The sequence below is a fragment of the Raphanus sativus genome, chromosome 8, assembly GCF_000801105.2.
Source record: "Raphanus sativus cultivar WK10039 chromosome 8, ASM80110v3, whole genome shotgun sequence".
Classification (NCBI taxonomy): Eukaryota; Viridiplantae; Streptophyta; class Magnoliopsida; order Brassicales; family Brassicaceae; genus Raphanus; species Raphanus sativus.
This window is the reverse complement of record NC_079518.1, coordinates 5,978,571-6,000,970: the sequence shown is the minus strand read 5'-3', so window position 1 is coordinate 6,000,970 and position 22,400 is coordinate 5,978,571. Positions and strand designations below refer to the sequence as shown.

General features: G+C 33.5%; 4 protein-coding genes across 5 annotated transcripts; 2 read left to right on the top strand and 2 right to left on the bottom strand.

The window, feature by feature from the left end:
- Positions 1-225: 225 nt before the first annotated feature.
- Positions 226-2,515, top strand: LOC108821039 (uncharacterized). 2 transcript variants are annotated; one of them, XM_056993348.1, is made up of 7 exons: positions 226-374; positions 796-1,102; positions 1,210-1,335; positions 1,417-1,694; positions 1,778-1,969; positions 2,072-2,162; positions 2,276-2,515. In XM_056993348.1, the coding sequence occupies exons 2-7, from the start codon at positions 827-829 to the stop codon at positions 2,366-2,368; spliced, it is 1,056 nt and encodes a 351-aa protein (XP_056849328.1). In that variant the 5' UTR covers positions 226-374; positions 796-826; the 3' UTR covers positions 2,369-2,515. The 2 variants fall into 2 exon arrangements, with proteins under 2 accessions (XP_056849328.1, XP_056849327.1); XM_056993347.1 differs by having other exon boundaries at positions 238-374; positions 809-1,102.
- A 3,812-nt stretch (positions 2,516-6,327) lies between these two features.
- On the top strand, positions 6,328-9,615 carry LOC108822466 (MACPF domain-containing protein CAD1). The gene is made up of 6 exons (XM_018595553.2): positions 6,328-6,739; positions 7,078-7,316; positions 7,406-7,601; positions 7,688-7,871; positions 7,970-8,124; positions 8,672-9,615. Exons 1-6 carry the CDS (start codon positions 6,452-6,454, stop codon positions 9,308-9,310), a joined length of 1,701 nt encoding a protein of 566 aa, XP_018451055.1. The 5' UTR covers positions 6,328-6,451; the 3' UTR covers positions 9,311-9,615.
- Positions 9,616-10,314: 699 nt separating this feature from the next.
- LOC108822467 (GDSL esterase/lipase At1g29670) lies at positions 10,315-12,221 on the bottom strand. Its single transcript, XM_018595554.2, has 5 exons — positions 11,927-12,221; positions 11,458-11,582; positions 11,139-11,384; positions 10,794-11,046; positions 10,315-10,688 (listed from the first exon to the last, which is right to left on the bottom strand). The coding sequence occupies exons 1-5, from the start codon at positions 12,159-12,161 to the stop codon at positions 10,465-10,467; spliced, it is 1,083 nt and encodes a 360-aa protein (XP_018451056.1). The 5' UTR covers positions 12,162-12,221; the 3' UTR covers positions 10,315-10,464.
- Positions 12,222-18,307: 6,086 nt separating this feature from the next.
- On the bottom strand, positions 18,308-20,444 carry LOC108819359 (GDSL esterase/lipase At1g29660). Its single transcript, XM_018592373.2, has 5 exons — positions 20,050-20,444; positions 19,747-19,871; positions 19,409-19,654; positions 18,848-19,103; positions 18,308-18,691 (listed from the first exon to the last, which is right to left on the bottom strand). The coding sequence occupies exons 1-5, from the start codon at positions 20,291-20,293 to the stop codon at positions 18,468-18,470; spliced, it is 1,095 nt and encodes a 364-aa protein (XP_018447875.1). The 5' UTR covers positions 20,294-20,444; the 3' UTR covers positions 18,308-18,467.
- Positions 20,445-22,400: the final 1,956 nt, after the last annotated feature.

Here is a 22,400-nt window from a genome sequence, read left to right as displayed (position 1 = left end):
ACCGGAACCATATATTACTGTTGCTCCATCTATCAAATGCGAGGCTATGTTCCATGTCACATGGACCATGTGATTGTGAGCTGAACCTGCAGCTTCTAATTTTATTTGATTTGGCGCGTCCGTAATCTAAGTTAAAATTGAGGTTTGATTTTTTTTTTTTTTTGGTTCGAGTAAACCGGGGGTCGGTCAAGGACAGAACGACCGGTAATCTCTAAACGCAGCGTTTGTCGTGAAAGTTACTCTTAACCACCAATTTCTTTCAGGGATTATTTGTGTGTTGGGGTGGGGACTTGAGAGCCATTCACTCGAGAGAGGAAGAGAGACATGAAGACTGCCTTTCTCACCAAGCACTACTCTCTTCAACTCTAAATCAGGTTTCTTCCTCTTCTTTCTCTTTCCTCTGTTTCTAATTACTTGTCGTAAAACATCCCTTTTTGTTTCGTACCTCTGATCTCTACTTTTTTTCTGGAATTCATAAATAAAATTACAATGCGTCCAGATGATTCCAAGTTCCTCCTATGATCAAATGTTTTAAATTTGTCGAAAACTCTTGTAGTATTGTTATTCATAAAGACACATTTGGTTAACTTGAAGAAAGTTAGATGCTTTAGCGCTATTAAAGTTAGATGCTTCAAAGCCTTGTGTCTTAATGACCAAAAGGATTTTGGTAAAAAAGGTTGAAGACTTTCTATGATTTTAGAAACACTGTGTAACTGAGCTTCCTACAAAAAGTGATTCTCTTTTCTTTCTTCCTTCTTTTTACTCAACTGAAGAAAAACTTATTAATTTGCTCAGAGTATATTGACAGGTGGCAAAACAAGAACCAATGGCTATGGTGATGTCAGGTGGCACGATGCCACTTCACGCCAATCCTCTTCCTCTAAGTATCATCAACACCAAAACAAGAGTCCGGCCTGCATCATCCTCGTTTCCGCTATCCTCACCCGCTCCTCACACCCCTTCCACCTCCCTCTCCATCCGCTTCAAGCCCTTTCAGCATGTTTCCCGGTCTCTCTCTGTGGTATCTTCTCTTCTGTCAGAGGACAGAGCTACTGGAGTTAGTGGCTCCGGGACAGATGCACTCAAGCTAACATACTTTGAGGTAAAGGGTTTGTCTTCATATGGATGGTTGGTTCTTAGAGCTCTTTCTTCAACATTTAATTCCGTAAGCATATACTGATATATGTCTTTTTGTAAACTGGATTTAAGGGAAATAGCTGGCTATGGGAAACAGGTGGATTGAAAATCTTGGTTGATCCCATTCTCGTGGGTAATTTGGATTTTGGAATCCCATGGCTCTATGATGCTGCCAAGAGATTTTTGAAACGCTTCAAGGTAACACTTGTTCTCTATTCATATTTTTCATTGAATCTGTTTTGCATTAAGTTTCTAAGACTTTTTGTATATTTAATGCAGCTTGATGATCTCCCTGAAGTTGATTGCTTGCTCATCACTCAAAGCCTTGATGACCATTGCCATCTAAATACCCTCAGGCCGCTTTCCGAGAAATCTCCAGACGTAAAGGTTATCGCAACTCCAAATGCAAAGCCTTTGCTTGATCCTCTTTTCAGAAATGTAACTTATCTGGAACCTGGAGAGACCTACGAGCTAAATGCAAGAAACGGTTCTAAAGTTCGAGTTAAAGCCACAGCAGGACCTGTCCTCGGTCCACCATGGCAACGCCCTGAGAACGGGTAAATTTTTTTTTAAATAACTCTCATCAAGCTACCACCAACCTCGTTGTGGTTATTGATTTATGCTTCTCTTTTGTCCTCAGGTATCTTCTTGTATCACCTGAAGATCAGATATCTCTCTACTACGAACCGCACTGTGTATGCAACATGGAACTTCTGAAGAATGAAAGAGCCGACATTGTAATCACACCGGTCATCAAACAACTTCTCCCACAATTTACTCTGGTTTCTGGCCAAGAAGACGCTGTCCAGCTAGCCAAAATCTTAAAAGCCAAGTAAAACAGTCATCTCTCTCTCTCTCTCTCTCTCTCTTTTGTTCTTCCATGTAGCCTCGAGAAAATGTAAATAAGCACTCTTTGCATTACTTTGGACTGTAGGTTTGTTGTGCCGATGCAAAATGGCGATCTTGATGCAAAGGGGATTTTAGCAGGTATTATAAAGAAAGAAGGAACGATAGAATCATTTAAGGTGAAGCTCTCTCTTAACCCAAAGAAAACTGCAAAACAGAATCAGTATTTTTGCTTTTAACTAAGATCAATGGTTGGTTATAGTGGCTTTGTTGTGTGGGTTTGTGGATGCAGGAATTGTTATCAAGAGAGCTTCCAAAAGCTCAAGTGTTGGAGCCCATAGCAGGTGTGCCGCTAGAGATCTTGCCTCCAACGTCAGACGTTTAGAATGTAACGGGTATATGAACATGACTCATGAGGATACACACACATGTAAATATACTAGGCATTTTGTTGTTTTATTTTTCTGTAATGAACGATGATTATTGTTAGTACTGTGTTGATTATTTATGATCTTCGTGTTGTGTGTGACAATAGATTGTGTTCCAAAAATTTTATTTTTTAAAAGTAATTTATAAAATAATAATTGTATCACACAAATCAAACTTCATACTAAAAACTTAAGTGTTTTGTAAAAGAGAGTCAAACTTCATCGATGAAGAACAAAGAAAAATCGATAAAAGCATCTGCGGACTAAAACTTCTTTGAAAGTAATCTATTCTATTAATTTTTCAACATATCCAATTGATTAAAGGTTGTGTCCAACATAAAATATAATGCATCTAAATAATTATCTATATATATTATGTAATTACCTTTATTAAAAAAATTGTAACTTCCACGTTGGTTACCTAAATCTGTAACTTCCACGTAATATGCGGTTATTTTTTTCTTTTGGGATCCATCAGAATAAATTCAGTTCCAATAATTATTATTATTCATAAAATAATTTTGTAATGCTTCTAAGATGTATGCATATTTTGTAAAGTCACCCTTTAATTCCAAAATATTAGTGGTTCACTACTTATTACAAACTGTGGACAACCTTACGTAGTTTAATAAATAAAAATTATATAATTTGGAAACAATAATATTGATACTTTACATTAATAAATATTATATCCACTATAAAAATTAATGGAAATGAACTGTGGTTTAATTAAGATAATATAATACAATTTAGATTCTGATCAACATTTCAAAGAGTGAGTATATTTTTTGTTTTACATTTTCTAGAAATTCAATTTTTATATTTGTATCTTTTTAATCATATTTGTGTAGAATATTTTTCTTAACTGATTAGTAAAAAGTTTTAATAATTTTATAAAATAGCTGGACTATTAATAGGTCATTTTTCTAATTTAATAATATAGTTTATAAATATATCAGTATTAAAAAGTAATTTTTAAAAAATTTAAATTTTTTTAAAATTTAAATTATTTATATTTCATTTCACATAAAATATAATTTAAAAATATTCTACAACAAATTAGAGTTACGCTATATAATTCAAATACAACTAGATTTTGATCCGCTCTTAAAAGGGCGGATATATTTTTTGTTTTATATTTTAAAAAAAAATTATATTTGTGTGTTTTAATTGTATCTGTGTTTTTTTGTATAATATTTCTTCTAAATAGTTAATAGTTTTTAATCTATTTTATTAAATAGTTTGACCACACCTATATCAATAGGTCATGTTCATGTTTTAAGATCCGCGGGTATAAGTTTTGTTATGTTTGGTATAGGTCAATAGGTCATGTTCATATGTTTACCTATACCAATAGGAGATAAAAATACTTATGTTGGACATGACTTTTATCAATTAATAATTATCTAAATATCTAATTAAAACATTGAAATTAAATTTTAAATTTATAAAAAATAACAATTTAAATAAAATTGAATTATATCAATCACCTATAGGTTCAACATGCACCCTCTGGTTTTAACAGTTTTTGTGGGTTTTATCAAAATTTTAGTTGATGAATATCTCTTGAAATCCAAACCGGAATACATATTGAATCACTAGATCTATAGATTTGAAAACATATCCGAATTTTCCTGTTTCAAAATAGACAAAATCTTTACGAATTTACATAATTTTTGTAAAATTATTAATGAAATTTTACATCATAAAATATATGGTGCTTTCAAGTGTGGGTCGAAAAATTGTTTATGTTATTAATATTTGAACACAAATATTTAAGTTTTTGATATTGTAATATTTATTATTAATAAATTAAGAAGTTTAATTATATGATGAGATTTTGGTTTAAGTCTATTCAGAATTCAAATTTTTGTTTCAATTCATATTTTATGGGTTTTAGTTTGGGTTTGACTATCCGTTTAAATCATATAAAATTCTATAAACTAAAATATATAAATTTCAAATAAAAAATAAAAAAAGAACAAATCACATATAAATTTTGTAATACATGAACAAAGTATCTAAATTTAACATAAAATTACTTATGTTTAAATCTTTGGTTAAAAACCCAATAAATGTGACATATTGGATCCATCTATATATTTCATTTATTTAAAAGACTATTATATCAAATTAAATTAGTAACAAACATAAATATGATTATAAAATAAATCAAATACAAACAAATAATTTTTCAAAAAAAAATTAAAACAAAAAATATACCCGCCCTTTGAAGGACGGGTCAAAATCTAGTTTTGACTTAAATTTTAAAGTTTTTTGGACCGGCCAATGACAACGCAGTCCAATCTGCTTTAGTTCGCAGTCCAATCTGCTATGTCAAATTCGTTATGTCTTGGATGGGGATCACCAGTGGTGGATCTAAAAATTGTTTTAATCCTGAATATAAAATTACATATTACAGTAATAATTTAATAATTCAACAGGGACAATACTAAAAATTGACAAACAATTACACAAATTTACAAATATTATAAGGGGCAACTGCCCTATCCAAAATGTAAGTGGCAGCACCTGTTGGGATCACTCAAACCATTTAACACCCAATCTTAGATACTAGTTGGCTACCCATTTAAGTATTAGTCATGAATTCGATTTCCAAATTCATTTCCATTAGAAACTAAGTTATGGTTAATTGATCAATCTGGATTTAGGTTTCGTTCCAAGTGATTAACATGACGCGCGAGTTCTAACAGTTGATAGGTTTACTTCTTAAAATCAATCAGAAGATATTTCAAATTTAATTAATCACAAAGTATTCCATTAAAAATGCTATCAATGCTATAAATTTCGCACTAACTCAATTTGTAGCATTAAAAATTTTTTTTAGGATGGATATATAAAAATAATAATTAAGGATTGTTTTGTGAGATGATAAGACAAAAAAAATATTTAAGGGATGAAACTTTCTGCTGCTAGCTAGCGGGTGATCTTGAGTTAGATTTTGTAAATGTCAAACCAAATCTAAAAGGATTGATGAAACATTAGAGGCGGTTGATGAAACATTCACAATATTTGAGCTCAAAATTATTAAAATAAAGATGAATATTGGAATTATAAAATCTAACCAAAAGATATTGTCATCCTTGGTCTGAAAATCATTTATTTATACAAATATATTGTTTACACAATGAATAGACGATCGCTATACCACGTCTATCTTATTGTGTCAATTCTTCATAAATATCATCTACAGCTTTCTTAATCAAAAGAAGCGGATGATCAGATATTCTTCAACAAAATCTATTTCATTGCCAAATAACTGACTGGGAAATGAGAAAAAAATGATAGTTTATTAACAACTTAATGTGAATGACACAAACTATAAAAACAGTAATTTATATATCGTATAGACTAAATGCCAATGTTGCTAAGTGTTAACACATCAATATAACATGTGACAATTTACAACATATTAGACAGATGTTACTTTTGTGGTGTTAAAAAAAAAAGACAAATGTTACTTTTGAAAATAATTATATGATTAATATATAAGTTGAATTAACATACAAATATACAATGTACTTTGTCAAAAGAAATATTTAACATTTTGACCGAAACTTTTTTACTTTTGTAAAACGAAAACATATCCCCCCCCCCCCACTCCCCCCCCCCCCCCCAAAAAAAAAAAGCATATGCTCTCTAGAATTCAAGAACAAGACATGGTGATATGAGGAAACCCTGGAAAAAAGGGAAAAAATTAAAGAAACACAAAGTCAAAGAATTTGTCTGTCTGGAAATGAAAAAAGGATCTAATTAGCAAACAAGACCAGTCAACCTAAGAATCTTCTTGATATCACACACAACCAAATATATATGTAAAAATAATAATTAATAAAATAAAAAAATCTGAAAACGCGGTTTCTACGATTATTGGAGTCAAAACCAGAAATGGTGTTGGTGAGAAGCTAAATCGAACAAACAAAAAAAAGCTCAAAACTTTCTTCTTCTTCTTCTTCCTCAAACTCACGAACCCTAAGACGAGCTTTGTAAACCATCATCATCGCCGCCTTTCTGAGACGATGGAGAATCGTAAAGGAGGAGACTTTAGCGTACCCAGCTCCGAAGCTTTGACCACGACGCTTCGCAATGCGATCCAAGCTCTGGGTCGTGGTTTCGATGTCACATCCGATGTTCGTCTCCTCTACTGCAAAGGAGCTCCTGGTTCGAGACTCGTCCACATCGAAGAAGGACAGAACAGAGATCTTGAATTGTCCGATGGGTTTTCTCTCCCTAATGTCCCCGTTGATATCGAGTGCTCACGAGGCGACGAGGGCATACATAGAATCCCTGTTTGCACCTTCCATCAGGTGAAGATGCTATTCTTACATTAAGCCCTTTATGTCTTTTTGTCTAGGATGTTTTGTCTGATTTTTGATATTTGTGGAACCACTAAGCTCAATTAAACCTTTGGACTTATCTAAATTTAGGAGCTTTTAGTCCCCGGTGTTGAAAATATCATTTCTTACATTAAGCCATGTTTTGTCTTTTGTCATGTTGCCTGATCTGATATTTGTGGAACCATTAGTTCATAGTAACCTTTGGACTATTCTAAATTTAGAAGCTTTACCTGAATTAGTCCAGATGCTAAGGGCAACTGTTTGTTGATGTGTTCTTGATTTTTTTTTTTTTTTTTTTTTTTGGGCAGATGGCAGCATCCTTCAACGAGAATTCAGGTGTAAAAGGGAACATACCACTCGGATGCTTTAACGCAATGTTCAACTACACTGGCTCCTGGCAAGTCGATGCAGCTTCCACGAAATCTCTCGCAGTCGTTGGATACTTTAATAAGCTTTATGAAGTCAAATTAGCAAAGCTTACATTGTTCTTGCGCAATGAGATCAAACGCGCCGTTCCTTCCTCATGGGATCCTGCTTCCTTAGCCAGGTATAGTCTCTCTTCCTTTAACAACACCCACCCTGTGTTCCCTTCAGTGGTTTGTAGATTCTGATGTTTCTTTCTCCACTTTGATACAGTTTTATCGAAAACTACGGTACTCATATTGTAACCTCGGTGACGATTGGTGGAAGAGACGTTGTTTACATCAGACAGCATCAGTCTTCTCCTTTACCTATATCCGAGATCGATAACTACGTCAATGACATGAGGAAGCACAGGTTTCAAGATGCAGAGAGTCAATCTATCACTGGACCATTAAAATACAAAGACAAGGTTAGTAAAAACCGTCACGGTTACTATTTTGGTAAAACAGAGTTTTAGTTTCATTCTGTTAGCTGAAAGAGAGCTCTCTCCTGTAGGATATCACAGTAATATTTAGGAGAAGAGGAGGAGACGATCTTGAGCAAAGCCACACTAGATGGGCTAAGACAGTACCAGCAGCACCGGACATTATCAACATGACTTTTACTCCTATTGTCTCTCTCCTCGAAGGTGTGCCTGGTCTAAGGCATTTAACGCGTGCCATCGAGCTTTATTTGGAATGTGAGTTTCTATCTAAGAAAGCAAAACATCTTTTACTATTCCAATCTACCCTGTTTAGCGTTTCTTACAAACAGAAAAAAAAAAATATCTCTTACCAGATAAGCCTCCTATTGAAGATTTACAGTACTTCTTGGACTTCCAAATAGCTAGAGCATGGGCTCCTGAGCTGAGTAACCTCCAACGTAAAGAGCCTGTGTGTGAATCTCTTCAGTTTAGCTTAATGGGTCCTAAACTGTTCGTCAGCGCTGATCAGGTATACACAGAGCAGAAGATTATTTCGGTTAGGTTTAGGCATTTGGATATTCAGTTCGGTATCAAGTAGTTCGGATAGGGGAATTTAGGACTCATTTATAAATCCAAGGAAGATGGTAGTCCTTGGTTCGGTTTAGTTCCAGTTTGGTTCTGTTATAGATATTTGGTTATTTTATATATATATATGTATATAGAAATCGTATTTTAGAAATTCTGATTTATCCATTCGATTCTTGATTCAGTTTCGGTTCCATTTGAAATCCAAGGTAGTCTTTGGTTCGGTTTAGTTTCGGTTTGGTTCTGTTACAGATATTTGGTTATTTTATTTATGTATAGAAATCTTATTTCATAAATTTGGATATTTGTTCCGTTTCGGTTCCATTTAAATATTTTGTATATAGAAAATATAGGAGCCGTTTTGGTATCGGTGATATTTGATCCGGTTTTGGTTTTTCGATTCGGTTCTTCAGATATCTGGTAAAATGCCTGGTCTAACCAAGTTTATAGATAAACTGAACATATTGATTGCCTTTTTGGGGTATTTTCAGGTAACGGTTGGGCGTAAACCGGTCACAGGTCTCAGGCTAAGCTTAGAAGGAAGCAAACAAAACCGTCTCTCTATCCATCTACAACACTTAGTCTCTCTCCCCAAAATCTTGCAGCCACATTGGGACTCTCACGTGCCAATAGGTGCACCGAAGTGGCAAGGACCAGAAGAGCAAGACAGCCGCTGGTTCGAGCCTATCAAATGGAAGAACTTCTCTCACGTTAGCACCTCGCCGATCGAACACACGGAGACGCACATCGGCGATCTTTCGGGCGTTCACATTGTCACCGGAGCTCAGCTTGGTGTTTGGAACTTCGGATCAAAGAACGTTTTGCATTTGAAACTACTCTTCTCCAAAGTCCCTGGTTGCACAATAAGACGGTCTGTTTGGGACCACACACCGGTTGCTTCCACGGGGAGACTCGAACAGGGAGGTGCTTCTACGTCGAGTAGTTCGGCTGAGGAGAAGAGAGAAGACGTGTCGGGGCAGGCAGGGAAGCTGGCTAAGATAGTGGACTCGTCTGAGATGTTGAAAGGACCACAGGATTTGCCTGGACATTGGCTTGTGACTGGAGCAAAGCTAGGCGTTGAAAAGGGTAAGATTGTGTTGCGTGTGAAGTATTCGTTGCTAAATTATTGAGGAGGGTTTTTAGATGTGAGATCTATGTTTTTCCGACAGCATTCTTTGCACAGAGCGAATCTAATCTTCTTGTACATGGATGGTTTCGTAAGCAAGCAGCCGCTCTCGGTTTGGTTCGACTTTTAGAGTGCTTTTGGTTTTGTATTGGTTGACTATTAAGTTTTGTTCCGGTTTGGTTCTGTAGACGACTTTTTATTATCAAGTCGGAGATGTAAATTTTTGTGTGATTCAATTTCAACACATGGTGGTTGTAAGGACTTTTCATGTCACGTTTCTGTGAAATTTGCATGCCTTTTATCGTTTAATCAATTAATAATCATTATTACAAAAGAAAATCAAAGATTGGGTTTGAACTGGTACGAAGATCAGATCAGGTGACTCCCGGAGCCCTGTTGATGGTTTCGACTTTCGACATTCATGTCTGAGCATTTGCTATTGACGGTGGAGATGTCTTGGCAAATGCAGACTTGCCACTAGGTCCACCGAATCAACTATGAGTTCCTTCAATACGCACTCTCAAGCTTATGACTTATGATGTTAAGTCAGGTTCGTGAGCTTATCCACGATTTCCTGAAGCCCTGAGCTTGTAGCTGCTCCGGAGGTCAAGTAGCATAGCCAAAACATACGGGAAATTTTGGTGCAGCTGGCAGATAGATGGAGGTATATGTCTCTGTACCAGTTACCAAAATATTGGCTATAAACCAGACCAATTGAATGTAAACGGTTCTTTTTTTTTTTGAAACAAAACGACTCCTAAGAGTTAGTGTATCAACTGATCATATGGTTAAACAATTAGTACTAATCATTTAAAAATCAGACATTAATAAGAATCACGAAATATAGTGGTGAAATTGGGTTAATTCGATCTTGTCCGGTTTACTTTGGTTTGAACAATCATTGGTCCCTGTATGTGTGTTTCTTTAGGTGACAAGTTACTGGAAGCAACATGTTAAATGCTTCTACTCGATATCGCGTGACTATAGTAGCAATTCCTATGAACAATCTGCTATGAACCGGGTTATATATATATATATATAGAAATGCTTGATTTTCGAATTTATGACAAAAAGATAACATATGAAATGACGATAAACGAGAAGATCACATTAGTTTGTGGAACTTCATTTAGTTTCTTTTTTTTTTTCTGACTTTCTTCAAAGCCGTGCCAGCCCTGCGATATCAGTAGGATAAGCGTCTGAAGGCGACTCTGCCTTGTACGACCTCCTCGCGATAACAATGTTTGCAGCTTCAGTTGGGTGAAACGCGTCCCAGAACACATACGCGTTTCTGTCTCTACATGGTCTTTGTCCCGGTAAACATGTGATCTGACCTGCATTTCTACCGATGCCACAACATCCAGCGTTCGTCACCCTAAACCCTGGAGAAAAAAAAAAACATTCCCGACAAAAACGATATCAAGTTCGGCTTCTTTAATAATAAAAAACAAAAACCAAATGTTTGTGTTTTGTTTTTGTGTATATACCGAATCTAGATGGGTTTTTAATCATGTCCTGGAAAACGTCATAAGCATTGATGTAGGTAAACTTCGCATCAGGGTGATTGTTGTTGAGCTGATCAACCAGAGACCGTAGCTTGCTGTTGAAGATTTGGTTTGCTGAGTTGATTCTTTCGTCGCAAGTCCTACTGTCACGACTGCGTGCGAGCGCGTTAGGACTACAACCGATTGCGCCGATTCCTATCAATGCAAACTTCCTAGCCCCATAGTTGTATAGTGCCTGCACAAAGCTTGTAACGTTGTGTTAACTTAATGATCTAATGACATGAAAACAGAGGTAGGTAGACAAGGCCATATTTAGATGAAACGTACGGTAAGCTGAGTGCTGTAGCGACTGATGAGATCGCTAGCGTATTGTTCTGGTGTGAATTGTCTGCTAGAAGAGTAGAACGTAGGCATGAAGTAGTTGTTGAGGTAGTCATTGCTTCCCATACCAACAGAGTAAATGCACTTTTTGAGGTAATCAGCTGCTTGAGTCTCTCCTCCCAGCAGACTCACAACCTGCTGAACCGTGTTCTGGTAGTTCCTAACTTGTCCACTAAAGCTTATCCTTTGTCCCTTCATTTTTTCAAGAAAACAGAAAAATTGGTTAGAAAATTGTTGATAGAAAGTGTTATTTATGTTTAGTTACCAATTGTCGACCGGTTTCTTCTCGGATTCCGGCAGCTGCTGATGCGTAATTAACTCCCGAGAGTATTTGTCGACCTCTCACAGCATTGTACGCAGGAATGTAGTCATTAAATCCAAGTAGCTCAGCTTCATTACACAACACAGAAACACAGAAAGGTCAAAACCATGTTTTCTCCGTTTGAAAAATATGTATGAAAATTTTTGACACTTATTATTTTCTATGTTTAGTTATATCCAAAGATGTTTAATCAATCATAATTTAGTAAACATAATTAGTGTTTTTGAAATTTACAAAATATGGATCTTTTAAAAACAATTTTTTAAAAAAACTATGGATCATTTTGAAACGGAGTGTGAGTATTAGACTAGGACTATTAACATTTTAGCCACATTAATTATGTAACTAGCATTAACTGTGTTTACTTAAAGTGTTATATTGAGAAGATAGATTGTGTAAAAAGGACTCATACCGATCTCGTCAACGGTGGTTCTTCCGTTGGAGAAACGGCCAGTGGGGCCGCCAAAATCGATGCCGTAAGGGAAATAATTGGCTCTTGCAAAAGAAACAAGACCATTGTTGTTTCCATTGTCAACCAAAGAGTCACCAAAAATGAAGTAACATGGAACTTGTTGTGCTTTTGTTACACTAACCGCTAAACCCAACAACACAAACACTACACACCAACTGTTTAAGTAACTCTCCATTTCGAAACCAAAGTCTACTGGGTGATGAGGTAGGAAATGGAAAGTGTAATGATGTGAAGAAAATCCGTAGAGGCTGTGTATTTATATAGATATATGTTCGATATTTTGGTAGCTTTAATTTTGTAGAGTTATGGTCACTTTAAGATTGGTGGTCCAATGAAAAAATATCTGTTTTTTTTTGTATTCATAAATGAAGATTAGGATTGATTTTTGAAGGGCTTTTAATCGAACTTATTTAAACTGGGTGTGTGCCGACAGCCGCATCGACATTAATCACGTACTAAAGATCGTCATTATGTTTAGTTCAAAAAAGATCATCACTATTTTAAGGACTTGTATTGAGAAATAGGTTAGGCATGGATAATTGGGTGTTCTGTTCGGTTTAGTTTTAGTAACTTGCTTTCCTGTATTTTAAAGATAAAAATTGGTATAATTTATTTGGATATATTATGATTAGTTTTTGTGTTTTTGGTTTGGTTTGGATAATAGAAGCATGTCTATGAAAAGCTGTAGAAACAAAAACTATAAGAAAACAGGTTGAATTTTTTTTCCTGTAATACCAAAATTAGGCATGGACATTCGGGATCCCAATCGGATTTCGATTTTTTGGATTTCGGTTTTCATATTTATCAAAATCAGTCTATTCGGATTATTTAAAAGTTCGGTTCGGACCGGTTCGAGTTCTACCGGATTCGGGTCGGGTAAGTAAATTTTCAAAGAACCGGTACAACTCAATGTACTTTCGAGTTCAAGTCTCAATCGATTCTTCAATTTTAAAATATCTGATTTGTACATATTTTGTAATCAAAACATAAGTAAAATCGGTTTTTATCGGGTTTCAAATACCTAATTTATACCTTTTTGTAACCAAAAAATAAGTAAAATAGATTTAAAAATAAGACAGAACGTCAACTATGATAATTCAAAATCAAACGAAAAGAAATTATATTTATTGATAAAAAACAAATAAATGAAAGCATAAAACAAAAATCACATTCTTATAAAATGAGAAAGATTGTTTAATGAAAACAAAATCTAAATCTAAATATTTCAAAATTCAACAGCCACATTTAACCATCATCCTTCATGTAATAGATAAATATTTTAGATGTTCAATATATCTTAATGCATTTTGAATACATATTAGGAATTAAGATCATATTTGGTACAAGATTTTTATTGAGTTTTGAATGTTTCGGGTTCAATCAGATATCCATTTAGATTCGGATTTGGTTCGAATAATATCCATAACCTAAAATACCATAAAACTAGATCTATTCGGTATTTATGTCGGGTATAGATTGATTCGAATTTATTTTTACCAGATCGGATTAGATTCGGATTTCCGGGTTCGGTATATCTGCTTACCCCTGATCAAAATCCTCTTATAAAATGATATTTTGCAGCTTAATTTGAGAGGCGAAAAACGCGTAGGTAGGTTTTGACAATGCCACTGGTGCTTCCGAAGTAGAGTTTATTCCACGTATAAAATCCAAACTTTTTTAAAAATAAAATCAAACTTGGTCCTTTGGATATTCAATCCGTCAACTAAAATCATTTTTATATACAAAGTAGGAAAGGAAGTCGGGATAGATCATAGATCGTATATTATTTGTCTCACTTATTGTGTGTGTGTATATATATATATCTATATATATAAAAAAATGTTCCTTCTTTCCTGTTGTGCTACGTCATTAAGTCGTTCGACAACAGGGTGACACGTGTCCTGATTTATTTAAACGCTGCGCATCATTTCTATTTCTATTGGGCTTTACTTAAGTGTTGTGCTTTGGGTTTGGGCTGTGTCTGCCCCCATGTTCCTCCGCGTCGATCTCAGTTCGCGTTTGAAGGTCCTCTCCTCCTCAAGCATCTCTTCCACGCAATCCACCGGTATCAAAGCTTCACGCCATTGAGATAACACGGACCAAGTCGTCACCAATCCTCATCTCGATCCCATGGATAAGGCGTCTTGATGTTCCGAAGTCGTGCTCTGCTCCGTCGTCGTCAACAGATCCGATGAGAAGAAGATCGAGCAACGTTAATGGCTATTTCTTCCTCTTTTGACATCTGGCCCTTCGTCTTCTTGCTTCTTTCAGTTAGGCCCCTGAACTTTCAACTTGTGCAGAAACATCCTATTGATGCAGCCCCCAAACATTTCTGATCGTGAATCTAGACCCAATGAGTATCCAGAATTTGCAACACTGGTCCCTGTGATTTCATCTTATTTCGTTTAGACCCCAGATGTTTCTGATTTGCAGAAATAACTTTGCAATGCCATCCAAAACTTCGAACTGTGCACTTTAAACCATGTGATATGCAATTATGCATGCAAATACAATATATACATCTAAATGCAACCTAATATAATTATTATAAACTAAAATATGAATCTAAAACTCAGAAAAATGTATGAAAAGTACAATTGACTAGCATTTTTAAAAGGTCAAAATAAAAATATTGATGACAATATAAAATAATTATATATTGGTGGTAAGCTAACTAAATAATTTCTAACAACGATAATATAATAGATAGTAAAAATTGTAAGAAAAAGTAGTAAGAATAATATAATACGAAAATAATTTATTGGATAAGTCAAAACTTAACTACATCATTAATCATGATAAAATAGTTACTACTATAAGTTCGAACATTTTTTTCCTGCTATCTCAACAAACGAGAAAAAAAAACATGATACATCAGTGTAAATTTTCAAAATTTATAATAAAATTCACATTTTTAACATTTGAATATTGAACCACATATATTAACAATACAGCGAATGCTCCATAAATAATTTTTATAGCCAACAATACAACATATAGCCTAACTTTGGTAGTAAAAAAAATTGCAGAATTCATTGTTTTCAAATTTTTGTTAATGTGGGTTTGAAGAAACATAAAAAAACAGCATGAATATATTTTTCTCAAAGATAATAATACATAAATATATAACCTAACATATATTTGTAAATATTAAACAATAAAAAAACTAATATCAAATTTTATGCTACCTGCCTATTTTTCTTAAAACTATATATGAATGATAGTTATTCAGTTAAATCAGGTTATTGGTTAGCTAGGAACACATCTTCCTAGAAAAGGCTATAATAATTCCTTCAACTCTTTATAAATACTATAATTTCATTTCACTGATTATAACAAATCTTCAACAAGAAAATTATGTTAACTCTTGATTTTATTAACAAAAGTAAAGTATTATATATATCAATAATTGATTACAAAAATGTCTGTCATTTTTATCATAAAATCAAAGAAAGTAATCATAATTCATTTAATAACAAATTAATTTATATTAATATAACATTTTAAAATAAAAATTATTAAAGAAAAATTAAAAATTATCTACTCTAATTATTTAAATTATTTTCAAATTATGATCCCGCCCGTAGGGCGGGCCGATCCTAGTCTAAAATAAAAAGATTTCAATTATTTAGAATGGATGAATATTGGTTGATAGAAAACAGGTGAAGAATTAGGTTTGGGCATTAAATGAAAAAGTAGAGTCCTTGTGAATAAATCAACGACTTTGTATCATAATTGACCAAGGCAAGGTGATGCTCCCATGTCCCTTCCAAGGCTCCAACTCATTCGATTTAGGTGAAACTCATAACTTAAGATAATAACACATTTATTATACTATATCATTTCATGATATACGGTGAATTTCCAGGTATATAGTCATATAGATGTCCAGAAAACTCATATTGGGTATTATTAAGGATCCAATTCAGACTCAAACGGGTTGGTGATTCACTGGTTTTACAATACTATTTAATTATCTCTTGCGATCTATGTTAATACCTGGAAGAAGAAAAGAGAAATGAATCATGGGATATTGAGGATGCTAATGGTAGAAAGAAAAAAATTGTTCACAATGCAAATTTATACATTAAGAAAACTCTAATTTATAAAATATATTTACAAAATTATAGATCCACCGCTAAACGATGGCCATATTCTCCTATTATAAAATGTATTACCACTTTGTCACGAAATCATTATAGACTTCTTAGTGACAGATAAGTTCATCGTTAAATGCTTTCTTGACAAGGTTTTGTTCATAAAGGAAGTCATTTTTTCAAAACCCTAATACGTACGTCGTAGATCTGTAGTTGATTAAATGTGTAGGCATAATTAAAAAAAAAAACTTGCTAATATATCTAGAAGATTTGATCATTCAATCTTTCGACCGTCATTAATTATATAATCAAAAGAATAAGAAAAAGGTATATTAAAAAACAAAAGAAAACAATACAGTGTGATTGTCTTCGCGTTAGACTGATCGAGATCACAATCAAGCAAAGATTGATAACCATTTATGCTTAATTAACAAAATTTAATAGAGTATCTCCATCGGTTTTAATATAATCCGTTTTATCTCCATCCGTTTTTTTCTTTTAAAAAATATAAGTGATATTAAAAAAATTACACACAAATTAAAAAAAAAATGATCAATTGTTTTGTTTCATTATTTTGTTTTGTTTGATTATGTTAATTATAAGCTAAAAATTGTAAAAATAAAAAAATATTATTTGTTTTAAAAATACAAAATAATACTTATAGTGAAACAAAATTAAAAGTATAAAACAATATTTTATATGAAACGTAAGAAGTATTATGTGTGGACAGAATTAGCTAGGTATTTACATATTTTCGAAAGATAAATGGGATAGAAATTAGAGCATCTCCAATCTTCATTTATATTTGCCTCTATAATATTATTTAGATATAAAATTACTCCAATCCTACTCTATTTATTATTCTAAAATAGATATCACTATATTTTTCTCTATTTATAGAGGAAAAAATATCATTCCTCTATATTTTGCTTTATACTTAAAGATCTCTATTTTAAAGAAATACATTGGAGCAAATCACATCTCTATTATAGAGTTTTTTTATTATAGAAAGAAAAAACAAAATACATTAGAGATACTCTTAGGGTTTTAGATATTTATGCTTCAGTCACTTTTTGATTTGATATAATAATATAAGTTTATCACTAAACTGGTTTGGGTTGATTTTTTATTAAAATGTAATAACAAGTTATTGAAATAAAAACCTTTTGAAATAAAAGTTTACAAAAAAAAAAGTTATTGAAATAAATTAAATAACCTGTATCATTATATTTAAATTAGCTAGGTCATTTATAGGAATTTTGGTTATGTTAAGATCGATTTATATTTTGATTTCCTTATGTTGGATGGGTTTCGTTTGTGTTGTAACACTTTTGTTGGATCATTTTCTTTGTTCACATTTTATTGCCATAGGTTTGGCTGATAACTGCTCAAACAGTACACCCGTTATTAGGCTTTGATCATTTTGGTTCGAATGAAATGCTTAACCATTTTTTGGTAAAATTGCTCAACCATTTTTATTCGTTCCTATATCATAACAAAGTGTACAAATTGGGAAGAACTATAGCCTATAGGTTTCCAATTCAAGTTAGTCGATCGGCAATGAACGAAGACGTCTATATCATCATCTGTTATTTAGTGTTGATTATTGAATTATCTCTACTTTTGATGTGAGATATCTTAACACGTTTTATCAAATGGCTCTTTTGGATTAATCAACTCGAACTGATTTCCACTTTCTGTTTGGATAGGTTATACATTTTTGGGCTTAGCTTTCTTTTTTTTGACGACTTTTGGTTAGCTCTAGAGTTTAGAAATTTGATGAAGTCGGAACTTTATCCTATTGATGACTGTCCGATGGTTTGGTTTAATAAGCTCTAATACTATTTCAGGAGCCATGGGACATGGGATCAGATGACAATAAATGGGACTCATATACTGTGTAGTGTTGAATCATCGATCTCATTCAAGAAAGAGGATAGGACCAACTAATCAAGAAAAAAATCAAATGCCTAATGGAAGTAACTACATGATTACGTGTTATGTTCTTTCTTACTACTAGTACTTGTTATTGATGAAAGGATTTCTTTTCTTGCAAGGAATTGAAGATAACTAATGTTACAATAAATAATATGAACATGTTGACATATTTTCACCCATTGTAGATTCAGTTTCAGCGAAGCTATATATATATCGGATATTAATTTTTTCTTACTAATTAAAAGATTTTAACATAAACATGATAATTAACCCAAGAAGCAAAGCATTAACTGTGGAAGCGAACCAGAGAGTGCAATTTTTATAAAGTAAAACAATTTGGGTACACACATATAACATTACTTCAGAATCTTTTTTCCAGTAACTGAATTTAGAACTTGAAAATCATTACAATTGTTTGAAAGCTCTAGCTCCTATTATATGTTCTTTCAAAGCTTTGCCAACGCCGAGATATCAATTGGATAAACGTCTGAAGACGATTGCGCATTGTAAGATCTCTTAGCAATGATCGTATTCGCAGCATCCGTTGGATGAAACGCATCCCAAAACACGTACTCATTTCGGTTCGGGCACGGACCTTGTCCCGGTAAACATGTTAGCTGACCTCCGTTCCTTCCAACTCCGCAACACGCAGCGTTAGTAACCCTAAACCCTAGAAACATTTGCCCACAACCCAAATATATATATCAAGATAAAAGAAAACCATTTTTAACATAAATTACAAATGTCGATTTTGTAACGTTTTATGTTTGTGATAGAGTTAAGATTCATGAAGAGAAAAAAAAAATTCATGACGAGTTATGTGTACCGTAAGCAGAGGGGTTGGCGATTATGTCCTGGAAAACGCCATAAGCATTAATGTAGGTGAACTTAGCATCCGAGTGCTGGTTGTTGAGCTCTTGGACCATAGACTTAAGCCTGTTGTTGAAGATTCGGTTGGCCGAGTTAAAACTCTCCACACAAGTTGTTCCATCGGTGCTGCCCTGTGCCAGAGCGTTCGGGCTACACCCTATGGCTCCCACTCCTACCAGTGCAAACTTTCTAGCTCCGTAGTTGTATAGTGCCTTCATAAACACACAAAGAAAGATTGTGGAACAAGGAATAAATACTCATACTTGATCCAGATGGATCTCTCTAACAGAAATAAATATGAAACTTTATTACCAAATGAGTTCCTACAGCTTAATTGCATTAGGAAATTTGATTTTTTTCAAGAGGTCAAAAGGTTGAAAATTAATATTGATTTGGACCAAATCATGTCATATCTATTGGTCGGAAAAAATAACTATAACTGACAACAAACCAGAGGAACTATTTCGTAGAGCATAGTCTCATCAATGTGAACATCACTTAACTTGAGAAAACTTACATTGAGCTGGTCGCTGTAACGATTGATAAGATCATCAGCGTATTGTTCGGGAGTGTACTGTCTGCTAGTGGAATAGTACTGAGGCATGAAGTAATTATTAAGATAGTCATTGCTTCCCAATCCAACAGAGTAAATACATTTCTTAAGATAATCAGCTGCTGTATTTTCATCTCCAAGGAGTTCCACCACTTGTGCCACTGTGTTCTGATAATTCTGGACTTGTCCACTAAATGTTACCCTTTGTCCCTTCATACCCAAAAGCAAAACGAAGAAAAGTTATAGTTCTATTTTGTCTTATATGGAAACATATATATTAATCAAAATCTTGTTCTGGTTACCAGCTGTTGACCGGTTTCGTCTCTAATTCCAGCAGCTGCAGATGCGTAGTTGACTCCTTGAAGTATCTGCTCGCCACTCGCATCACTATACGCCGGAATGTAGTTATCAAATCCAAGTAGCTCAGCTTCATTGTATCACAAGATATGTCAAACCCCCCATGTTAGTTTTTTTCCCATGTTAGATTCTGATTATAACATTATAAGTCTCACTCTAGTTTAGTTAACCAAAATGAGATTATAACTTTGAGGAACAGTGGAAAAAACATGTTTTATAATAGAAGAAAGATGTGGTTTAGGGTTTACCAATTTCATCAACGGTAGTTTTTCCATTGGAAAACCGACCAGTTGGACCGCCCAAATCAATGCCGTAAGGGTAATAATCGGCTCTTGCAAGAGAGGAAAGACCATTATTGTTTCCATTATCAACCAAAGAATCACCAAAGATGAAGTAGCATGGAATTTGAGGCTCTGCTTTTACATTAAACGCTAAACCTAGATATAAAACCAACACAGAAACCAAACACCATTTCTTCAAGTAATTCTCCATTGACCACAACCAGAAAAAAAAACACACACACACACACTCACACTTAGGAACTAATTTTTATGTATGGAGAACACAATGTTTTGTGGAGTGAGCTTTTTCTTTTGAGTCGTGGTGGTTGTGAAATGTGAACAACCCAAAGAAGTTTTGAGTCTATTTATGGATGGACTCTGAGAAATGTAGTGTTATACTATTTTCTTTAATTCCATTTTTAGCTGTTGTTAATTTTGTGGCAAACTTTATTTTAAGATCGGTGGGTCCAATATGCCGGGCCGTGTCCAATTTATATGGACCATGTTCAAAAAAATATTAGTGGCATATTTAACGATGTAGTTAAAATTTATACATTTATTTATATATATTTGATGTTTTTTTAGAATTCTAAATTTAGTACAATGCTTAAAAGTTTAAAGTTTCATATTAATTTTCAAAAAATTTAATTTATTTTTTTATTTTTTAGTTTGGACCCTATTCAATCATACTCACTTGCACATGCTGTTAGACGGTTACACCACTATAAATACTATAGTTAAAGATATTTTATGGGTAAAAGAAAGAACAAACTCTGTGAAATGTATTTTCGTGGTAGATGGAGTTGTCGTCTCACTAATAACTTCGTCGTGAGAAATTGATAACGAGAGTTTTTCGATATAATATTTCATTCAAATACGATCGATCCTATCGTCTGGTTGGTAGAAATATTATAAAGTAAATAGCTTAAATTGTATTGTATAGTCTAATGGTTCTTGTAATTTTGAAAGCTGTGCTTTTGAAATTAGTCTTACTTTATGTAAGAATTAGTCTTGGACTTGGTTTTCATGAAATAAATAAAATTTTCACTTCAGCAAAAAAAAAAAATTCAAAATTTTACCAAGAAATCTCTGGTCTAACTTGGCTGTACGCGTGGGAGTTCCAAAAAAAAAAAAACTTGGATGTACGCCATTATGCGATTATGGAAGGAAGGATTACAAGAGATCTTTAACATGGTGCAAGTAAATCTGGTCAGGCGTGGATCTTCATAGGACGGCTCAGATGATGCAGTTAGGCGTAGATTTTCATAAGACAGGTAGTATTGTCGGTTGTCGAATCGTCTATGTAATATTCCTAATAATTGTAATATCATAATGTTAAAAAAAAAAACTTGGCTGTACGCGTGGGAGTTCCAAAAAAAAAAAAACTTGGCTGTACGCCATTGTGCTTGCAACAACTATCACAATTTACTGTAAAAAAAAATCGGTCGCTTACGTAGCTTATGCTATGGGCCGGCACAAGAACCCATCAACAGTCGAAAGATATATACAGAAGCAAAAGGAAAATGAAAATATGGACTTGAATTGAACATTTTTTTTGTTATCAGAAAAAAACAAACTACATTTTGAACTCTTTAAAGTTATCAGTAACATCATGCATTCATACGTTAACGTCAGTCGCATTGTAATATAAGATTGATTAACGTGATCATACTAATTACACGTTAACGTCATTTGCATAGTAATTATAGTGCAATAAAGAGTCCAATCAATTTTTTCCTCTTCTGCAAGCTGACTGAGAGCTAAGTATATCTCAAAAGTTAAGTAACACCACTAAAAGTTATTTGAAATAAGAAATTAGGCTAGATAACAAGAGCAAATGTACGTGTGATCAGAGGTGTATCATTTCTCCCCCGCGTATATAAAATGTTCAAATTTTTAGTTCGCATTGATGGAGTAGCTAGCTCATGCAGTGCCGGTCCTGAAATATTCATGGTTTAATACGAAATACAAAATTGAGGCTCCTATATAATATATAAGTATGCCAATTAAAAATTCAAGTTTATAATAAAAAATTATAATGTCCTCAAAACTAAAAAAAATTATCAGTTCTTAAATATAGATCTTTTTGTATTTTTTCGTGCAAAATCATCCATCAAACTTTCGTAATTAAGGTTCTTGATCATATCCTTTTCAATCGACAACATAGTCAGACCATTTAATCTTTTTTGTTGTCGTTATAATTTTTTTCCCTTTTTTACCTTTTAATCCACTCATAATTAATAACACAGAATACAAAAAATTTAATTATCTTTGTATTTTAGTGATGTTCCACAACTTACACATAACAAATTGTCAAA

Bases quoted from the DNA above. Each gene is read 5' to 3' on its own strand.
- LOC108821039 (XM_056993348.1), top strand. From the start codon at position 827: ATGGCTATGGTGATGTCAGGTGGCACGATGCCACTTCACGCCAATCCT. The intron at 1,970-2,071 runs GTAAAACAGTCA...TTTGGACTGTAG, and splicing joins GCCAAAATCTTAAAAGCCAA to GTTTGTTGTGCCGATGCAAA. The intron at 2,163-2,275 runs GTGAAGCTCTCT...TTGTGGATGCAG, and splicing joins GAACGATAGAATCATTTAAG to GAATTGTTATCAAGAGAGCT.
- LOC108822466 (XM_018595553.2), top strand. From the start codon at position 6,452: ATGGAGAATCGTAAAGGAGGAGACTTTAGCGTACCCAGCTCCGAAGCT. The intron at 7,872-7,969 runs GTGAGTTTCTAT...ATCTCTTACCAG, and splicing joins CATCGAGCTTTATTTGGAAT to ATAAGCCTCCTATTGAAGAT. The intron at 8,125-8,671 runs GTATACACAGAG...GGGTATTTTCAG, and splicing joins TGTTCGTCAGCGCTGATCAG to GTAACGGTTGGGCGTAAACC.
- LOC108822467 (XM_018595554.2), bottom strand. From the start codon at position 12,161: ATGGAGAGTTACTTAAACAGTTGGTGTGTAGTGTTTGTGTTGTTGGGT. The intron at 11,047-11,138 runs GTACGTTTCATC...AGCTTTGTGCAG, and splicing joins GCTACAGCACTCAGCTTACC to GCACTATACAACTATGGGGC. The intron at 10,689-10,793 runs GTATATACACAA...TTTTTTCTCCAG, and splicing joins TAAAAACCCATCTAGATTCG to GGTTTAGGGTGACGAACGCT.
- LOC108819359 (XM_018592373.2), bottom strand. From the start codon at position 20,293: ATGGAGAATTACTTGAAGAAATGGTGTTTGGTTTCTGTGTTGGTTTTA. The intron at 19,104-19,408 runs GTAAGTTTTCTC...GTGTTTATGAAG, and splicing joins GTTACAGCGACCAGCTCAAT to GCACTATACAACTACGGAGC. The intron at 18,692-18,847 runs GTACACATAACT...AAATGTTTCTAG, and splicing joins CGCCAACCCCTCTGCTTACG to GGTTTAGGGTTACTAACGCT.